This window comes from Heloderma suspectum, chromosome 2, assembly GCF_057233095.1.
Source record: "Heloderma suspectum isolate Gila_16-S chromosome 2, 16-S_ref, whole genome shotgun sequence".
Classification (NCBI taxonomy): Eukaryota; Metazoa; Chordata; class Lepidosauria; order Squamata; family Helodermatidae; genus Heloderma; species Heloderma suspectum.
In genome coordinates this window covers 173155879-173176398 of record NC_139459.1, presented here as the reverse complement: position 1 = coordinate 173176398, position 20520 = coordinate 173155879, and the positions used below count along the sequence as shown (strand labels likewise).

The window sequence follows — 20520 nt, the reverse complement described above, 5'->3', positions numbered from 1 at the left end:
TCCTTCATCCACAAATCCATTCCTGGTTTGTCCCTAAGCTGTCTTCTTTTTAGCAGCCTAATTTTGAAGGGGAAAAAAAACCCAAGACCTTTTCATTGATGCTATTGTTAAACAATTGGCAGTCAGATACCCTTGCTGTGCTATTACCAGACGGAAGGCCTGAAAATGCATAGAGGTAGCACTACCAGGGATGGGCAACAGAGGGCGCATTTTTCCTGGCACTCCTAGTGAGTACCTTTGGAGGTGTAGTGTGAAATTCCTCGCAATTCAGATAAAAGGCACCAGGAATCAACAGTCTTCATGCATTATTCCCAGGCAGTAACACAAAATGCACCTTTTTGCCCATAGACACTCCTGGACCGGCACTGGAAAGCTAGCTGTGCCAAACGACAGCGCCTGACCTGCTCCCTGTCAGCCGCTGTAGCTGAAGCATGCCGCGAGACTTGTCCTGCACCAAAACATTGCCCATTTCCACAATTAAAGTAGATGGGATGGGAGTCTCCACCCCAATTCCTACTCAGTTTCACCCATTCTCTGTTCAGGGAACATAAGGGGCAGTATCCAGTACTGCTGCTGCGCTCCCGCTGTTTTTGTTGCGCCTCGTGGACTCACTACTAGTGCGAGAGGAAGCTAGCGTCTCCTAAAGCAACTTATTTCCAGACAGGGACGGGTCACTGAAGCTCTGTTCTGCAAGTTCTGCTGACCTGCCCCGTTCCAGAAATTAGCGTTTCTGCTTATTTCCATTTGCTTCGGGATCCGCTAGCTACCTGTGCCACTGGCGGAAGGCCCTGCTAGTATGTGGTCAGCATTGGATCCTGCCCGGGACATCCTACTTTCCCCTGCTTACAGAAAAAACATTGAAGGAATCTTTTTTTTAAAAGCCAACATCTTTATTTTATCAAAAGTAGAAAAGATCCTTCCTTTTCTTTTTAAAGCTGGGGTGTATAGGGAAAAAAGGAGTAAGGCAACTCCCAGAAAGAGCAACTGCTCGAGAGCCTCTGCATCTACCTGAGGCTAAGGGAGCCCCCAGCTGACCCACGCAGCACTTGCGTAGACACGGGAAAGTCTGCACCCCTACTTCACGCACCAGCATCGTTTCACTTGCAAGAGAGCAGCCCAGGCCTGCATTCCCAAGGTCTCCGTTAACCCCAGCACCAAGAGCTCAGCAAAACTGTAGATCAGCCTCCCCCAACCTGGTGCCCTCCAGATGTGTTACACTACAACACCCATCACCCCAGCTGGGGATTATGGGCACTGTAGTGTGGCACATCTGGAGGCTGTTGTAGATTAATCATTAAAATTCTCGCCGTTTAAATAATGCTCGTTTCCACTGGCATCAAGGCCTGCAGAACTTGCAAGTGGTCCAGAGCGAACCCTGATGTATTCCAGTGTGAATGCCAGTTTCCAGAGGCCCACAGAAATTCCTGACTAGACCACGCCAAGTACTCGGCGCTGAGCCTCACCTCACTAGGCCAGAGAGGACGGCTCCCTCTTTCTCAGGCGGTGGACCAACGATGGTCCCAACCATCCGAAGTCAAGCACTTCTTTCCACTTAGAGAGTCATGGAAGACTTGACTTCCTCTCAGTCCGGTCTACCTCCTCATTCATGGATTCCCCCGACTGGCCCACAGGAAGAAGTCACAGCGGGCGCGGGGATCAGAAGGCTTCCCCAGGGGCCGGGCGCACACGTAAAAGCGCCGCCCATAGTTTGGCCCTTGTTTCTTCACCGTCCGCAGGACACAGGGCTCCCCGTGGGCCTTGCAGTGAGGTGGCTGAGCAGGGCCTGACAGAAGGGACTTCCACAAGGCAGCAGACTGATTTGGCTTGGAGGGAACTGCATCTTCCCCACCGTTCATAGCTTCCCCACTGGTCAGACCCACAGCAGACTCCTTTCTCAAACTCCTAATGGACTCCTGGCTCATGCCAGCGACTTCCCCCACCCCACATTCCTCACCTGGCCTTTCTGCAGTATCAGTTTCTTTCCCAGAGTCCTCTGCTGCCCTCTCTCTCACACTCATGACCGCTCGGCCCCTAACACCATCACTGTCCCCAGCCCTGAGGTTTCCAGCTTTGAAAAAGCTGCGCAAATCCCCTTGCCCCTTCTGCAGCAGGCCAGTCCGTCTCTTCTTGGAGCCCCGCTCAGCGCAGGGCTCAGCCTTGCTTCGCTTCTGGCCCTCCTCCGGCAGGCCAGCCCGCTCCACTTTCACCAGGAAGCGGCTGAGTTTCTGCTGGGTGCCGGCAAACTCGGGCAGGAAGCGACTGCAGAGGGGTGGGTAGCGGGGAGCAGCCAGGCAGATGCTTTTCAGCACCGCCTGTACGGGGCAGTGGTCAGAGCCCCACACTTCCGGCAGGAGCTGGGCGTCCTCGAGCTCCGACGATGCCAGAGCGCCATCGGCCAGGATGTAGTCGATGCGAGTGCCATAGTTGAGGTGCCGGGACCCCGTGACGTTGCACCAGCAGGTGAAAGCGTCTTCCTGATCCGGGTGCAGAAAGCGGAACGTATCGACAAAGAGCTTCCCATTCTGGAAATCCTTACCTGGCTCCCAGAGGAAACTGTCCAGCCAGCGGCGCCCAGGATGCTCCTGAAAGGACTCCTGCAGGAGACAATGGAAACATTAGAGCAAGGGTGCCGAATCTCTTTCCGTCCGAGGGCTGAATTCCATTTCAGAGAAGCTCTCGGGGGCTGCATTCCAGTGGTGGGTGGGACCTAAGCCGGAAGGGCAGTGCCAAAAATACCAGCATGCTGTAGCTTACCACCCATCACTAAGCCTTGGGAGAGGCATCTCAACCTTTTAGAATGGGGAAAAAACTGCACAAAAGCCGGGAAGCCACTAAACAATTGGTGGTTGGGGGATGGGGGCATAGCTGCCTGGGGAACCCCCGAGGGCCAGACTGGGGCCCCAGGAGAGCCAGATTTGGCCCACGGGCCTGAGGTTCCCCACCCTTGCATTAGAGACACGCTACCAGACTGGAATACCACGCTCTCAAGCGTCCAAGAGTGTCACACGCATTATATACTTGTAACCCTTACAACAATCCTGTGAGGTAAGTTACTAGTAGCCCACAGAGTGCAGATGGGGAGGTGGGACCAAGAATGAGAGGCTCGGCCTAAGGCCATCTCATGAGTTCATGGCAGAGACAAGATTCTAACTGGGAACTTCGTGGTTTGCAGCTCCATCTCCTAGCTGTAACACTACACCCCTGTATATTCCACATTTCCACAGATAGGTAATGAAAGCCAGTATGGTGTAGTGGCTAGAGTGTTGGACTGGGACTCAGGAGATCCGGGTTCTAGTCCCCATTTGGCTGTGAAGCTCACTGGGTGACTTTGGGCCAGTCCCTGACTCTCAGCCTAACCTACCTCACAGGGTTGTTGTGGGGATAAAATGGAGAAGAGGAGGACCATGTAAGTTGCCTTGGGCACCTTGCAAGAGGAAAAAAGGCGGGATATAAATGTAATAATAATAAAATGGCACATCTACAATTAGAGAATTTGGTATTCAGCACCAAACTGAACATCTCAAGAATGTCACATTAAAAACACACACAACAGGTTTCTAGTCCTTATAGCCGCTCGCCCCTTCTTTGCCTGCTTTTAAACCGGTTGCTAACAACACAATCCTACATGTGTCTCCTCAGAAGTAAGTCCTAGTGAGTTGTAAGCACACAGAGGATTACAGTCAAAGACTGTTGTTGTTGTTTCAATTATCCTGGGATGATATATTTAATTTGCTGGCTGCTGCTTTGCTTTTATGATGCAGCCGCTTGTTGTCAGGGTTGCATTTCAATATGTATGGCACGTTTTATTTTGTGACTTGCCTTGAGTCTGCTCATCATTAAAAATGAATTTTAAAAAAAAATGAGAAGTACATCGGGAAGAGCACAATAAAGTACCAGAACCTGGACATAAGTGCTGCTGAATTTCCAGTGAGAAAGAGAGAGAAGGCCGAGCTTCTTCAGACTTCCTGCTCCTTATCTCTCCCTCCACTGCACACCTAGCAGAAACACAGTGCATCAGACCTGCCTTCCCCAACCTGGTTCCCTCCAAATGTGTGGGACTGCAACTCCCAGAATTCCTAGCCAGCCATTCTGGCTGGGAATTCTGGGAGTTGCAGTCTCACCCATCTGAAGGGAACCAGGATAGGGAAGGCTGCATTAGATCAAATAAGTACATGCAAGTGTGTATGTTTTATTCAGGTGGCATAACTGGGCTTATCTTTGCATCTAATCTGGAAGTTTTCACCCCAGCCCAGTGGAAACATGAGGTGGACTTCCACACTGGGAAGGACAAATTAGGTGCCAGCCAAAATGTCACATTTTTCCTTGTTCCTATCGCCTTGCCCCTTCGCCTTCGCCAACTTTCTGTCCTCGGGGCTGGGGGGCAGGTGTAGGAATTGGTCTAATTGTTCCTCACCATCTATCCCTACCCCTTGCTAATTTCACGACCCCTAAACACATCTGTTTCGTGAGCCACGAAAGGGAACATTCACAATCCTTGGTCAAGGCTCCCCACCCACCCCCACTCCCAGTGCGTGTGTATGTCGGGGACGGGGGGAAATCCATCCACACTTCCATGCCCCATAAACTGCGGAGTAGAGGAGGCTGAGCAGGAGCGGGCAGCCAGCTCACCAGATCTCCTGGGTCACAGTGATCGATGGGCTTGTGCGCGGTGTTGATGTCTCCCAGGATAACCACATGGCTAGAACGAAAAAAGGAAGTCTGCATTACTCCAAGGCTAATAATAAACAGACAGCAGTCCCTGTTCATCCCTACTCCCCACGATGCTGCTCGGAAGCAGCCCCTGACATCACATCAGTAGCAGCAGCAGCAGAGTTACTAGGAAGAGAAAACTCAATCGCAGCTGTAGTCCTGGCCTACACCAGAGCAGGGGTGGGGAACATGAACCTTCCAGATGCTGCTGGACTGCAACTCCCATCAACCCTAGCCAGTATAGCCAATGGTGAGGCATGATGGGAGTTGTAGTCCAACAACATCCAGAGGGCCACAAGCTCCGCACCTCTGCGCCGGAGGAAACCTGGACTGCTGTCTTAGACCAAGCAACACCACTGGTCCTGTAGCACAGTGCTGTGCAGGCTGATTAGCAAGGGTTCCCTGGGGCTCAGACCCCCGGGCTCTTCCCGAGCACCTGCGAGCCAACATCCTTGATGCTGGACATGCTGAAGACTGGGCGCAGAATCCAACACCGCGTCAGCAGCAAGATGTGCTCCTCTTCTTCTCCCAGATGCTGCCCGTCCCTGCGTGCACCCTCCCCAAATCCGCTCTCCCCACCCTACAGAGCAGATGCTGAGGGTGTAAAGTAGAAGTGGCCAAACTCACCTGCCATCGCCTTGCACGCCGCTCGCCAGACCCCCGCCAACCGCCCCGCTCGGTGCACAGCATGAGCTGCTGAACAGTCCGCGGGGGCCTGGAGAGCGGCGCGTAACACCCCGCTTACCAGTGAGCCATAATTTTGCGGAAAACATGGATAAGCTTTTAACGGAAATGGCCATTTTACACAATAGACCATTTGTGCCGACTATTTTGCACCATTTATGCAAAACTGCAGGCATAAAATGGTCTATTTATCCCTGCAATTTTGTCGGGCAAGCATGGGGGGCTGTGGACTGGCATCCAAGGGGCCAAGCGGGAGGATGTCCGCCAGACTCCATCCCCCTTCCCAGACTTTCATAACATCCATAGTGTGTGTGGGCGGGGAGGGAATCGGCCACCCCATTCTATGTTTTGCTCACAGAAGTTGCTCCATCAGCTGGATGAGCAAATTGGGTATTCCCACTAAGCCTGGAACCTTCTGCATGCAAAGGGAGCACTCTACCACTTCGCTATGCCCCCCCCACCTCCCCAAAAGGTGGGATTAGGACCCACAGCCCCCACTGGCCCTCTCTGGGCCAAAGCACCATGCTCAATGGTTAGAGTCATGCACTGGATCCTCGGCCAAAGCACCCACAGCAGTGAATGCCACGCTAAAGCCACGGAGGCAGAACCACGCCGACCATTTGGCCGAAAAGGCTGATTGGCTAAGGCAGCCTTCCCCAACCTGGTGCCCTCCAGATATGCTGGACTGCAACTCCCATCATTCCCAACCAGCATGGGTAGAGGGCACCAGCCTAGGGAAGATTGTTGTAAGGGGATTCACAGTGTATACCAACATATACAGAGGGCGGGAGCAGACAAAAAACACAGCCCTGTCTCAGGTCAGACTGAAAGTAACGTAGCACAAGAGGGAGCGTGGTTTTATTTAGTATTTCTATTACTAGTTATTTTTTGTATTTCCATCCTGCCACAACCCTCCTCCCACAAGGGTTGCCAACTTTCGGGTATTTTACAGTCTCTTAAAGCAGGGATGGGAAACCTCCAGCCTGCGGAGTTCCCCCATCTGGCCCACAGAGTCTGCTTGGATTCCTCCAGGGGGTGGATCTTCTACCGCTGGAAGAATCCTTACTCATCTCTGATCTGTCATTCTGCTTCAGGTTCTGAATCAGATCTTTAACCAACAAACCAGGTATTTTGCATAGCAGCGGGGGCTACACATGTCTTTTTCTCTCTCTATTGACCAGACATACAACCTGGATCCAGCAGGCCCTGGGCTCTGGTGACCGAAAACCGGCTCTGGCTTCACTTATGCCTCCATCCACCAGCATGGTATTTTTAAAATTACATCTTGGCAGCTCCATAGTCTAGGGTCTGGCAGACTCCAGGTTTGCAGGATCCACTTTGTTTTTTACCAAATCCACCAACTGGAGCCCAGTGATCACATATGTATGCTCAGCAGAGCAGACATACACTTAGAATTAAAGACAGATACAGGGTGCATACGCCCAGCCTAGGAATTTGTTTTCATTACCAGAACTGAGCCTTTTCAGAAAACCACACTTGGTTCCCTGCCACAGACACGCACGCTTTTCTTTGTTTCACGAAAGAGAGAGGGGAGAGACCTTCTGTTGTTGCTGGAGGTCAGAAACGCTTGCCGATTTACTTATATTCACCTGGAGACCTACCAGTTCCTGATCTTCCTTTTGCCCACCCCGCTAAAGACCACCCATAGGCTCTCATGCCAGCTAACAAACCCATAAGAGAAAGCTATGACACAGAAGGATAAAGTGCAAAGATAAAACATTTATTTAAGAGGCAATCCAAAAAACACACACAGAGAATAGCTAATCATAAAATAAAGAGTTCTAAAAGCCCCTCAAAAACATGGTCTCGAAAAGCCTTCCAAAACCAGGAAGGGGTTAACCAGTTTCCTAATGGTCCCAAAAACGCTAACTAAACAAACCACCCTAGGCAGGGTGCCACAAGGAAGAGGACCTGCTCCTCCTAGGCATTTACCTTGCCACAGACAGCAACGGGACTTGGAGCAGGACGTGACACCACCACCCCACAGGTAGGTTTCTGCTTCAAGGTTTCCCTAGCAAGCAGGACAGAAGGAGTTCCTGACACCACTCGTGCCCCAGGAAGCTCCTAACCATCTGAGATCAGGAGCGCAGCGAAGAGCCGCCAAGTTAAAACCCTGAGCAATCTGTGAGGCAAGATGGCACTGAGGGAGCTGCACCCATCCCAGGAGAGGCCTGAGAGGATCCAGCTCCCTCCTACACTTCACACACACTGCATTTGCTCAGTATATTTCACCTGGGAGAAGGATGGTGGATCGAAAGCTGGCTTGGGCCGGGAAGAGATCAAAGTCGGAATAATAAAAACAATAACGAAGGAACAGCAGCATTTCTATAGAGCTCTCAGCATTCCCAAAGTTTTTCACCGCCGTTTTCAGTCACTCTCATAACAACCCTGTAAGGGAGACTGGCATGATTCTCCCCACAGTGGAGACCAGGGGAGAGCTGAGAGAACAGGGGCAGGAGGCTGTTTAGCGTGGGGCAGAAATGAGAAATAAACGAGGGATTTCACCATTCAGCCCCTCACAGTGCAATGCGCAGAGCACACTTACTGGGGAGCAAGGCCCCTTGAGCTCAGCAGGACGCACGTCAGAGTAACAACGCATCGGACCGCACTGCATGTGGTCGTGCCGAGAGCAGAAGCCACACCTACCCTCCTGCTCTGAGAAGAGCCTCAGCCCGAGCCCGCAGGAGGCGGTAGAATTGCAGCTTGAAGTCCCCACGCTCCGGCTTTTCAGGGTCGGCACGGGGGCAGTACACATTGATGACTGTCAGGGTGGTCTCCCGCTGCTCCGAAGTGCTGCAGTGAAGGGACAAGCACGCAACAAGGTTGCAGGTCCTAAGTGTCAAGCTCCTACTTTTCAAGGGAGGGGGAACCTAATCCGGCCTACAGAGGTACTGTACCAAGACCTGTCTCCCTCTCGGGGGGGGGGGGATGTGTGTGTGGAATTAGAGGACCCCCCCTGCTCTTATTTCCCATCAATGATGAGAGAAATCTCCCCTCAACAGTGGGAGAAATCTCCCATCAATGAGAAAGACACTGCCCTTCTCTACCACTGAGAGGGGTTTTTCCATGCAGAGAAAGGCAGAAGCGATCACTCCATGCCAGCACGCTGTTTCCAACAGCGGACAGCTCAATGCCACCGGGAAACCGACAAGGACATGAAAGCAACAGTCGTTACCGCATCATCACATGGCAGCAGAATCCCTAAGTTAATTAGTTGTTTTGGAAAGAAGTCCTCTCAACAGCCCTTCAAAGTAGGTCAGTACCATTAGCCCTGATCACAAATGGGAGGGCCGGGAGATATATGGCAGCTTGCCAAAGGACACTTAGTGAATGTTTGGCTCAGGTTAGATTGGAGTCAGGGATTTCTGGATCATGCTCTAAGGCTACAATCTCATGCACACTTATCTGGGAGGAAGACCCATTGAAAACAGTGGGACGTATTTCCAAATATATATATATATGTATGTATATATATATACATGTTTACAATTGTGCTGGTAATTTCTATGCCCGGGTCTCCCAACGTGGCACTCATGGGCACCACTTCTCTTGGAGCCTGCCAGGCTCCCTACCCCTCCTGATTTTTATTTTATTTAAGATCTTTTTAAAATAAAAACATTTTTTAACTGGGAGGCTGGCTTGCAGCAAAGTAAAGTGCTGCCCTCCAGAACCATCTTTATTTGGGTTCAAAAGAGTGGTTTTGTGTTTTGGAGCTCAGAACTCCACCTCTGCCTTGGACTTAGGTTCTTGGCAAGTTACTTTTCATTTAGTCTCACCAGTTTGCAAAATGACTGGCCATGCCCAGCATGGCAGCCATTTTGTGAGAGCACCCACAACACTATCAAAATTCCAAATGTGCCCGCCCACCCCAAAAGATTGGGGACCCCTGCTCTATGCTATGCCAGCCACAGGAACTTTCTGCAATGCCCCCTCCCCTGCTTCACCCTCGATTCCTGTCCTTACCAAATACGATGGTGAGTGATGACAGCTCGGCCCTCACTGTCCAGTGCCTGCAGCTCCTCAGGTGTGAAGTCGCCTGTGTTTCCATAGCAACCAACTGCTCCATCATGCTTGGTGAAAAGCCCTGACAGGCCCTCCTCAGCTGACTCTGGGGTGGCACTGATCTTACAGAAGGTTGCAACACCTGGGGGACAAAAGACTTTTAAAAAATGTGCTGGCTCCAAAATGGGGGAAAGTCCCCCTATTAAGATCTGAGGCCAAGGCACATAGGAGGAGATACACAGAAGAAATGCCAGCTTTTCAACCAGACACAGCAGCTTTGAAAGGCAGCCTGATCTGCAGCAACGAGCAGGGGACATTTTCAGGTGCAGAGCGAAAGCACTTGCTGCCCCAGATATCCCTGCTTAAGGCACAGCTACAGGGATCAGTTGATAAGTGGGCAACCTGAAATATGGGCCAGGCTTGCCAGATTCCCTTCGCTGATAGCACTCCATTACCTGAGTAGCCACTGCGGATGCGACTGAAGCTGAAGTAAGAGCTATAACCTTCTACTATAGCCAACGGCTCCTCGAGCAGGTCCCCTGGGAACAAACCAGATATATGGAAACAAATCAGGGTGGAGGTGTAGCTACAAAAGCCCACATCTTTATTTCACTTTCGGGGGAAGGGGTCTTTTTGTTAACGTGCAAAAGGGTCCCAGGTTCAGCCACTAAGCGGTTACCTGGCATCGTATTTGGCTTAACCAGTTGGGGAAGGGGGCTAATTTGCAAACGATCTCAAGTACCAGCACTGTGAAAGTTCACTCTGTTTCCCAAGTTAACAAGCCAAAGTATGGGTTAACTAAGGGTTGTTGAAACCTGGGTTGCAGTGGTGTGCGAACCCAGAACTATGGGTTAACTATGGGTTGTTAACCACAAACAACCCAGGAAGAGAACCCATGGTTTGTTGTTGGGTTGTGAACTCTGGGTTGTTTTAACTCTGAGTTGTTGTTATGAGTGAACCAGGAACCATAGGTTGTTTTGCCAGGATACAGAGACAGCAGGCAAGAGTAGTCAAAAAAACAGTCCGCTCTACATGCCAGCATTACTCCCAGCATTCCTGACCATAGGCCATGCTGGCTGGGGCTGATGGGGATTGAAGTCCACAACATCTGGAGGGCATCAGGTAGGAAAGACAGGCATGCCCCAAAGCAGGGGTAGGCAACCTGGTGCCCTCCAGATGTTTTGGAACAGAATTCCCTTTCTGGCTTCCAGTACCAGAAGTGAGCCTGACTAGGAGAAAAACTGCCCCAAGGGACAGAATTGGCAGAGGTAAGCTGCAGGCAGAGTGGAGAGTTCAGCATCTCCTCCCCCGCCTGCCCCTTTTGCTCTTTAAATTGCCCCCTCCCCCCTTATATATGATCACTGCAGGCCCACATTTAAAGAGACAGGCCTGCCAACATCACTCCTAGGTGCTGTCTGAAGAGGGATGGGAACCTGCTGCCTTGTCATGGCCTGGAGCAACCTTCTCCAGCCTGGTGCCCTCCACAGCTGTTGAACTACAAGCCCAAACGGATGGGCTACAGAGCTGTTGAACTACAAGCCCAGACAGTATGGGGATGATAGGTGTGGTAGTCCAACACCTCTGGACAGCACCAGGTTGGGGAAAACTGGCCTGAAAATTAACTTACAAGTTAAACAACGTATAACCATTTGGTGGAATATGCTGGAGATTCACTTGTCATTTTAGCGCTTGACGAAGCACCGCCTTCTGGCTTCAAGGCAGGTCAGCTCTTCAAAGTCAAACCAGTTTAATATCCGTGGCTAAGAACCATAGTGCTGTATGGTGAACTACAGGCAAAACAGAACCAGGTTTTGCCTTGGAGCAACATGATACTTTTGCATTAACCTGAAGAAGTCTGCCAATACTTCCATGTTTCCACCAAAAGGACTAAAAATGTCTGCAGACAAGAAGGAACTGAACTCTTTTATCCCTGCTCAGAAATGTAATATTTCTGTTTGGAAACAACAGCAAATGAAATAGAAGTTACTATTTTTTCTTTTCTTCCTTCGACATCTATCCTAAGGAAGAGTATAGTGTAATGAACTGAAGAGCTCCTAGAGGAATCATCTCTCAACAAATATGAGCCATGATAGCGAAATGGATCCTCTACACCCAGAGAAAGCAGATAGCTGAACAGCATTTGCTGAGTACAAAAACAAAAAATCACCAACGATGGGGGAATGGCTGTGTTTATTCTGCTCTGCTTTGGCCTTCCCAGAGCCTCTCGCTGAAAACGGTTGAAGATAAATCCTTGGTTTGGGTCTAACTATGCAATTCGCAGGCTAAGGGTGAGGAATTTGTGGCCCTCCAGATGTTGCTGAACTACAGCTCCCATTACCACTGACTGCTGGGCATCCTGGGCATTGGAGTCCAACAATACCTGGATCACAATCCACAGCTGGGCAACACCTGTATTAGGGCCAACCAAAATTCCACAAAATTGTGCAAGCTTTAGGGTTCTCCAGAACTCTTCCATCAGGCTAGGTGGTACAAAAGGCAGAGGATGGGGAAGAAACAAAGCTAAAAATTTTGGCCAGGTGTTACATAACACATTTTTTAAAAAAAATATGGCTGGTTTTTATTACCACTCTGCAGTTTTTGTTATGCTAAACCAAACCGGCTGGCTTAAATTTTGTCAGGACTCGGGCCCTGCAAAAATAATAACAAACCCCCTACAAATCCCAGAGTTGCTTGGGACGAAAACAGGGGCCGTTGATCTGGTTTTGCAACCTAAGACCGTCTCCGGTGTCGACCCAGCCCTGCATTTATGCACGTGTGAATGTTCCTCCCCACCACTCACGGGTAATCTTGGTCTCCTGCAGACAGATGACATCCGCTCCCAACGAATCCAGGAGCAGCCTCAGCCCTGCAGATCCCGCCCCAGCCCGGAGCCCGTTCATGTTCCAGCTCAACAGTCTCATCCCAGCCAAGGGAGAGTCGAGAAAGCATGAAAGAAGAAAGGCACTTCCAAACTTCGCGTCACTTCCGGCCGCCAACTTGACGACAAAGAGTTTTTTAAAACCTTCAAGGGCTCTCACTTCCGGTTCCTATTAGAATCATCCAAGAGTGGAGGGAATACATAAGGAAGACCGTTAAAGCTGAAATAAGTTAACACAGGTTTGGGTTTGTTGTTGTTCAGTCGTGTCTGACTCTTCGTGACCCCATGAGGTTTGGGTTATAGGCCCTCCTTTGTTACAATGGTTTGAAATAAAAATACCCCGAAATAATTATTTTGCTCCCCCGTGGCTGATGGAATCGGACTCTGGGGTGGGGGTGTTAAAAAGGCTTTTGGGTAGCCGGAAAAACAAAGCAAAGAAGATCCAAGCTGGCATTTGGCGAATGAGTTTAAATTAGTTTTGTACAAAAGTCAGAGGATTGTGCCAAGGGCGATCACGAGCCTAAAGTCGCAGTTGTTGTCGTTCAGTCGTTCAGTCGTGTCCGACCCTCCGTGACCCCCTGGACCATAGCACGCCAGGCCTTCCCGTCCTGCGCTCTCTCCCGGGGTGTGCTCAAGTCCATATTCATTGCATCGGTGATGCTATCTAGCCATCTCATCCTCTGCCGTCCCCTTCTCCTTTTGCCTTCAGTCTTTCCCAGCATCAGGGTCTTTTCCAGGGAGTTTTCTCTTCGCATTAGGTGGCAAAAATATTTCAGCTTCAGCATCTGTCTTTCCAATGAGCACTCAGGCTTGATTTCCTTTAGGATGGACTGATTTGACCTCCTTGCAGTCCAGGGGACTCGTAAGAGTCTTCTCCAGCACCACAGTTCGAAAGCATCAATTCTTCGGCGCTCAGCCTTCCTTATAGTCCAGCTCTCCCAGCCATACGTTGCTACTGGGAAAACCATAGCTTTGATTAGACGGACCTTTGTCGGCAAGGTGATGTCTCTGCTTCTTACTATGCTGTCTAGGTTGGCCATAGCTTTCCTCCCAAGGAGCAAGCGTCTTTTAATTTCATGGCTACAGTCACCGTCTGCGGTGATCTTGGAGCCCAAGAAAGTAAAATCTGTCACTGCTTCCACTTCTTCCCCTTCTATATGCCAGGAAGTGATGGGGCCAGATGCCATGATCTTAGTTTTTTTAATGTTGCGTTTCAAACCAGCTTTTGCACTCTCCTCTTTCACCCTCAACAAGAGGCTCTTTAGATCCTCTTCGCTTTCTGCCATTAGGGTGGTATCGTCTGCATATCGGAGGTTGTTGATAATTCTCCCAGCAATCTTAATTCCGACCTCTGATTCATCCAACCCGGCATTTCTCATGATGTACTCTGCATATAAGTTAAATAAGCAGGGCGACAATATGCAGCCTTGTCGTACTCCTTTCCCAATTTTGAACCACTCGGTTGTTCCATGTCTGGTTCTTACTGTTGCTTCTTGACCCTCGTACAGGTTTCTCAGGAGACAGGTAAGGTGGTCTGGTACTCCCATCACTTTCAGAATTTGCCAGAGTTTGTTGTGATCCACACAATGAAAGGCTTTAGCATAGTCAATGAAGCAGAAATAGATGTTTTTCTGGAATTCTCTTGCTTTCTCCATGATGCAGCGAATGTTGGCGATTTGATCTCTAGTTCCTCTGCCTCTTCGAAACCCCGCTTGTACTTCCGGTAGTTCTCGGTTCGCATACTGCTGAAGCCTAGCTTGTAGGATTTTGAGCATCACCTTGCTGGCATGTGAAATGAGCGCAATTGTGCGGTAGTTTGAACACTCTTTGGCGTTGCCCTTCTTTGGAATTGGAATGTAAACTGACCTTTTCCAGTCTTGCGGCCATTGTTGAGTGTTCCAAATTTGTTGGCATATTGAATGCAGCACTTTAACAGCATCATCTTTTAGGATTTTAAATAGCTCGGCTGGAATACTGTCATCTCCGCTAGCTTTGTTGTTACTAATGCTTCCTAAGGCCCACTTGACTTCACTCTCGAGGATGTCCGGCTCAAGTTCAGTGACCGCACTATCATGGCTATCAAGGACATTACTATCATGGCTATCAAGGACATTCAGATCTTTCCTGTATAGTTCTTCTGTGTATTCTTGCCACCTCTTCTTAATCTCATCTGCTTCTGTGAGGTCCCTGCCTTCTTTGTCCTTTATCATGCCCGTCTTTGCACAAAACGTTCCCTTGAGATCTCCAATTTTCTTGAAGAGTTCTCTAGTCTTTCCCATTCTGTTGTTTTCCTTGATTTCCTTGCATTGTTCATTTAAGAAGGCCTTCTTGTCTCTCCTTGCTATTCTCTGGAACTCTGCATTCAGTTGGATATATCTTCCCCTTTCTCCCTTGCTTTTTGCTTCCCTTCTTTCCTCAGCTACTTGTAAAGCCTCATCAGACAGCCACTTGGCTTTCTTGCATTTCTGTTTCTTTGGGAGGGATTTCGTTGCTGCCTCCTGAACAATGTTACGGACCTCCGTCCATAGTTCCTCAGGCACTCTGTCTATCAGGTCTAATCCCTGAAATCTATTCCTCACCTCCACTGTATATTCATCAGGGATATGATTTAGGTCATACCTGAATGGTTTAGTGGTTTTCCCTATGTTCTTCAATTTAAGCCGAAATTTTGCAAGAAGCAGCTCATGATCTGAGCCACAGTCAGCCCCAGGTCTTGTTTTTACTGACTGTATGGAGCTTCTCCATCTTTGGCTGCAAAGGATATAATCAATCTGATTTCGATATTGACCATCTGGTGATGTCCATGTGTAGAGTCGTCTCTTGTGCTGTTGGAAAAGAGTGTTTGCTATGATCAGCGTGTTCTCTTGGCAAAACTCTATTAGCTTTTGTCCTGCTTCATTTTGTACACCAAGGCCATGCCTGCCTGTTATCCCGGTGATTTCTTGACTTCCTACTTTAGCATTCCAGTCCCCTATGATGAAGAAGACATCTTTTTTTGGTGTTAGTTCTAGAAGGTGTTGTAGGTCTTCATAGAACCAATCACCCTCAGCTTCTTCGGCCTCAGTGGTTGGGGCATAGACTTGAATTACTGTGGTGTTGAATGGTTTGCCTTGAATTCATACTGAGATCATTCTATCATTTTTAAGATTGTACCCCAGTACTGCTTTTCCCACCCTTTTGTTGACTATGAGTGCTACTCCATTTCTTCTAAGGGATTCTTGGCCACAATAGTAGATATGATGGTCACCTGAATTAAATTCGCCCATGCCTGTCCATTTTAGTTTGCTGATTCCCAAGATGTCGATGTTCAATCTTGCCATCTCATGTTTGACCACCTCCAGCTTACCTTGATTCATTGATCTGACATTCCACGTTCCTAAACAATATTGTTCTTTACAGCATTGGATTTTCTTTTCACCACCAGACACATCCACAGCTGAGTGTGCTTTCGGCTTTGGCCCAGCCGCTTCACTCTTTCTGGCGCTACTTGGAAATACCCTCTGCTCTTCCCCAGTAGTATATTGGACACCTTCCGACCTGAGGGGCTCCTCTTCCGGCGTCATATCTTTTAGCCTTGTGATACGTTCCATGGGGTTTTCTTGGCAAGAATACTGGTGTGGGTTGCCATTTCCTTCTCCAGTGGACCACGTTTTGTCAGAACTCTCTGCCATGACCTGTCCGTCTTGGGTGGCCCTGCACGGCATAGCTTATGGCTTCACTGAGTTACGCAAGCCCCTTCGCCACAACAAGGCAGTGATCCATGAAGGGGAAAGTCGCAGTAGGGAACCATAAAGACTCCAGCCCTTTGACTAGCAATGAGTACTACAGCTAGAGGCGGGGCCTGGAGAACTGAGAGCTGTCCCTCCGTTCTGCCCGTCCTTTTTTTTTAGGAGGAAATTCCTAGTTTTAAAAAATCGGTCAGAAAAATACCACACCCAACCAAATCTCACAAAGCAGCATGCGTACTAGCTAGATCAGTTCTTGATGCTTTTGTACTAAATAAGATGTGAACAGGCTATTATATATTGGTCAGAAATGACTTCGCAATGTATGGCTGTGAGAGCTGGACTATAAGGAAGGCTGAGCGCCGAAGAATCGATGCCTTCAAACTGTGGTGCTGGAGAAGACTCTTACGAGTCCCCTGGACTGCAAGGAGGTCAAGTCAGTCAATCCTAAAGGAAATCAACCCTGAGTGCTCATTGGAAGGGCAGATACTGAAGCTGAAGCTCAAATATTTTAGCCACCTAATGCGAAGAGAAAACTCCCTGGAAAAGACCCTGATGCTGGGAAAGACTGAAGGCAAAAGGAGAAGGGGACGGCAGAGGACGAGATGGCTAGATAGCATCACCGATACAATGAATATGGACTTGAGCACGCTCCGGGAGAGGGCGGAGGACAGGAAGGCCTGGCGTGCTATGGTCCATGGGGTCACGAAGAGTCGGACACGACTGAACGACTGAACAACAACAACAGAAATGACTACAATATCTGCAATAAGAACGAACTTTCTTGTGCTCAGATAACTTAAGGATTTTGCTACCTTTCTGACTTGCTTCTCTTGCATCTGATGAAGTGGGTGTAGTGCATGAAAGCATACTGCCAGAATAAATGTGTTATTAGTCTGTAATGTGCCACAAGACTCTTTAGGCGCAATCCTATACATGTTTAGACAGACATGGCTGGCTGGGGAATGCTGGGAGTTGTAGGAATTGTTTCTGTCCAAACATACATAGGATTGCACCCTTTGTCATTTTTGCTGCAACAGACTAATAGGGCTACTTCTCTGAAATTTTTTGTTTCTTTGTAATTGGAAAATTTCCACACCTTTACGCCAACGGATGGCTGGATCATTAATCCTTTTTGTTGCTCAACTGTGGAGTCTGCCTGCTAAACCCAGTAGTTTATTTATTTGTTACATTTATACTCCACCTTTTTCCCCAAGGTGGCTTACATGATCCTCCTCTATTTTATAGAGGTAGGTTAGGCTGAGAGTCAGTGACTGGCCCATAGTCACCCACTGAGCTTCATGGCTAAGTGGGGACTAGAACCCAGATCTTCTGAGTTACAATCCAGCACTCTTACCACTACACTACACTGACTCTCAGTTAGACACAGTGAAAGTACATTCTATACATATTCATAGGCACTCAACTATTTTGGCTCCCAGTTTTGGCAGGCCTCTGGATTTGACCTGAAGCTTCAGTGTTTTAGCCTCCTTCTCAGTCTCCCCAAGAAGGAATAAATTCTCTCTCAGGGTGAGGAGCAGAATCAGTGGGACAGACTATTTTCTGCATGGCTTGAGATTGGGCTACAAACCACCATTTTAGGATTCTCGGGGATGGGGACTGCATTTGGGGGGGGGTCAAAGGCAAAATGGGACGGGATCAGGGGCAAAGGGGCAGGGCCAAAAAACACAAAAAAATAGCATGTTTTAGCTTACAGTTCTTACTGCCACTAACTAAACCTTAGGAGAGGAGCTTTGACCGTTTAGAACGGGGGGAGGTGGGGAACCGTGCAGAACCTGGGAAATCAAATGGTCAGCTGTCAAGGGAAAGGGGTTGGGGCAGGGGTCATCTGGAAACCCCCAGAGGGCCAAATTTGGCCTGCAGACTTGAAATTTTGCACCCCTGCTTGAGAGAGTCTTCCATCCCCTCTCTTCCCCATCCCTGTCTCCCAAGCCATGAGGTTCTATCCTGAGGCACCAGGCTCTTGTCCTGCCCCATCAGGCCCCACTAGGCTTCTCCATCCCGCCAGGCCTCACCTCCATCTGACAGGTTGCGCCCCCTTATGTCCCAGAATCTGAGCCACAAGAGACCTGCCTAAAGCCCAAATGACATGGGCCATGAAAAATCCATGGTCGGGATTCCCAGCATTTGTTTAAAAGCAGTCATGAAGAGGGAAGGTAGGATAAATCAGATGTGGGTAGCAGTAGTGGAGGAAGGAGTGGGTCAAAGCTCTCTTCCCCATGCTGTTTTCCTGATCAAAATCACCCCTCCCCAAAGATACTATTAATCACACTGGGATGGTATGGGGGAGACAGGCACAGTACATACCTCTTGTTTTCCTCCAGCAGGGCTAATAGCTACTTGGGGGGCAGGGAGGGGGGACTGGAGGTGTGGGATTCTAATTGGGGAAAGAACATGTAGAGGAAAGGTCTAAATCCCTTTTCCCCTGACGTTGCTGTCCAGTCCCCACCCCCAGCTGCTGTTAGGTTTGCAAAAAAATATTAAAAATGGATCTTCCAAGTATTGCCCCCTTTCCCCAACCTGGTGCCCTCCAGAGGGTTTGGACAACAACTCCCAGCATCCCTCTAGAATCTCTAGAGTTGTCGTCCTGACCAATGGCCATGCTGGCTGGGGCTGATGGCAACTGAAGTCCCAAACCTTTGGAGGGCACCAAGTTGGGCTAGGCTGAAATAATATGCAGTATGGCTCTAACATTAATTTCTGAAATAAACATCTGGCAGCCCTAATAACAGGCACTGGCTCTTAACAGAATACAGATATTCCCCAGAGATGGCTGTGCATTTGTCCTGGGTGCAGGATTCCCCATTGCCCAACGCTATAGTTTTGTACACACTTACCTGGGAGTAAGTCCCATTCAACTCAATGGAACATACTTCCGAGTAGCCGTGCCTAGGCTTGCACGGTTAAGTCATCTCAAATAACTGCAGTTACGTTAATAGATTCTAGAGCAGCCTTTCCCAACTTGGCACACTCCAGATAGGCTGAACTCCCATCCTACCCAGCCAGCCAACCAATTGGGGCTGATGGGAGTTGTAGTCCAAGCACATCTATTGGGTGTCAGATTAGAGAAGGCTGTTCTAGAAATACAGGCACTCGTCAGCCAGTCATGGGGCCCAGCCGTTTCCTCCTGCCTCTTCTTCCAGCTGCAGGGATAATATTAGTGCTGACCTTTCAGTCAAGGCCACATGGCTCCTTTTGGAAAGACTCCCCGGATTGTTTTGCCTCTGGGTCAGCAGCCACGGTGGCTGACACCCCAGCGTGAAAAGCGTGAAACGTGACCCCAAGGGAAATCCTAGCCGTAGTGACACTGCAATCCCCCCTGCCCCCCCCCCAATGCCATGGCTTCTAGCAAATAGGGAAGACTGAGCAGCAATGGAGGAAAAACCTGCCAAAATCCCAGGTAGGGCAAGTCCCGGTGGGCAGCAGTGCTGGCAGCCAGAGAGCCTGGGAAAAGTGGGGGTCTAATTGGTTTAAGAATGGGCAGGATATTCCCACAGAATATGTGGCTTAAGCTTTAAGGACTCTAGCATGGTAAACCTGCAGTAATAGAGCTCCTGTCTCCTTCATTACTTGTGTGGGACGATGGGGAGCCCTGGTGGGTGATCTCAGTGTCTCAGTATATGGACTGATTCTCCTTCCCTTTTCTTCTTGTCCTTGCTGGTAACCCCCATAAAGCCCTCAGTGTTTGTCCTTCAGCTGCCTAAAGTATATTGTATTTCCTGGCCTAGCAGACTGGCAGGATAGAGAGTTGGGAGCGTGACTTGGTGAAATGTTGCAAACGCAGGCTATTTGGACCTGTAGAGGATTTGTGAAGCTGCGCTATGGAACGCACACCTTCTATTGAAGTGCCGGTCCTGCGCTGAGCGTAAGACACTCTGGACGCTGTACTCCAAAGCTAATCCGCTAGCCAGGCAGTAAGGCATGCGAATGTTGCCAAAGTAGGTATTTGACTGTATAGCCTGCTCTCTCCCGAAGGAATGGAGCAAGTGACAATACCTTTTAAAAATTCATATAAAATATCCTGTTAATGCAATTAAAATAGAACTAAAGAGATAAAAGCATAACCAATATTCAAAATAAAACAATACAGCCCTCTACCATCTTTCTCAAACTCAATAGTCTACCTAAAGTTTCACTCTCAACCTCAGCCTCCAGTTTGTGGTCACTCCTGTGCATGGGTGTTGAACCTTAGTCCTGCAGGCCAAATCCGGACTGCTGGGGGCCAAATCCAGGTCCAAATCCTGGTTCCCCAGATAGCCACACTCCCTTCCCCAGCCCCATTCCCTTTCCCTTGGCTGCCAATTCGTGGTTTCCTGGCTTTTGTACATTTTTCCCATTCTATGCTTCTCCTAAGGTTTAGTTACTGGTAGGTAGAGCTTTAAAGCTAAAATAGGCTGATATTTTGGTCCCACCCAGTTTTGCCTTCAGCTCCTCCCACCATTGGAACGTGGCCTCTGAAAACTTCTCTGAAATTCAATT

At 49.2% G+C, this 20520-nt stretch overlaps 1 protein-coding gene across 1 annotated transcript; it reads right to left on the bottom strand.

The window, feature by feature from the left end:
• Positions 1–875: 875 nt before the first annotated feature.
• APEX2 (apurinic/apyrimidinic endodeoxyribonuclease 2) lies at positions 876–12398 on the bottom strand. Its single transcript, XM_084836143.1, has 6 exons — positions 12218–12398; positions 9873–9956; positions 9379–9559; positions 8062–8208; positions 4630–4699; positions 876–2594 (listed from the first exon to the last, which is right to left on the bottom strand). Exons 1-6 carry the CDS (start codon positions 12336–12338, stop codon positions 1605–1607), a joined length of 1593 nt encoding a protein of 530 aa, XP_084692269.1. The 5' UTR covers positions 12339–12398; the 3' UTR covers positions 876–1604.
• Positions 12399–20520: the final 8122 nt, after the last annotated feature.

Excerpts from the sequence above, each read along its gene's own strand:
- APEX2 (XM_084836143.1), bottom strand. The coding sequence starts at position 12,338 with ATGAGACTGTTGAGCTGGAACATGAACGGGCTCCGGGCTGGGGCGGGA. Across the intron at positions 9,560-9,872 it reads CATCCGCAGTGGCTACTCAG|GTGTTGCAACCTTCTGTAAG; the intron begins GTAATGGAGTGC and ends TTTGTCCCCCAG. Across the intron at positions 8,209-9,378 it reads ATCACTCACCATCGTATTTG|CACTTCGGAGCAGCGGGAGA; the intron begins GTAAGGACAGGA and ends CCTTCACTGCAG.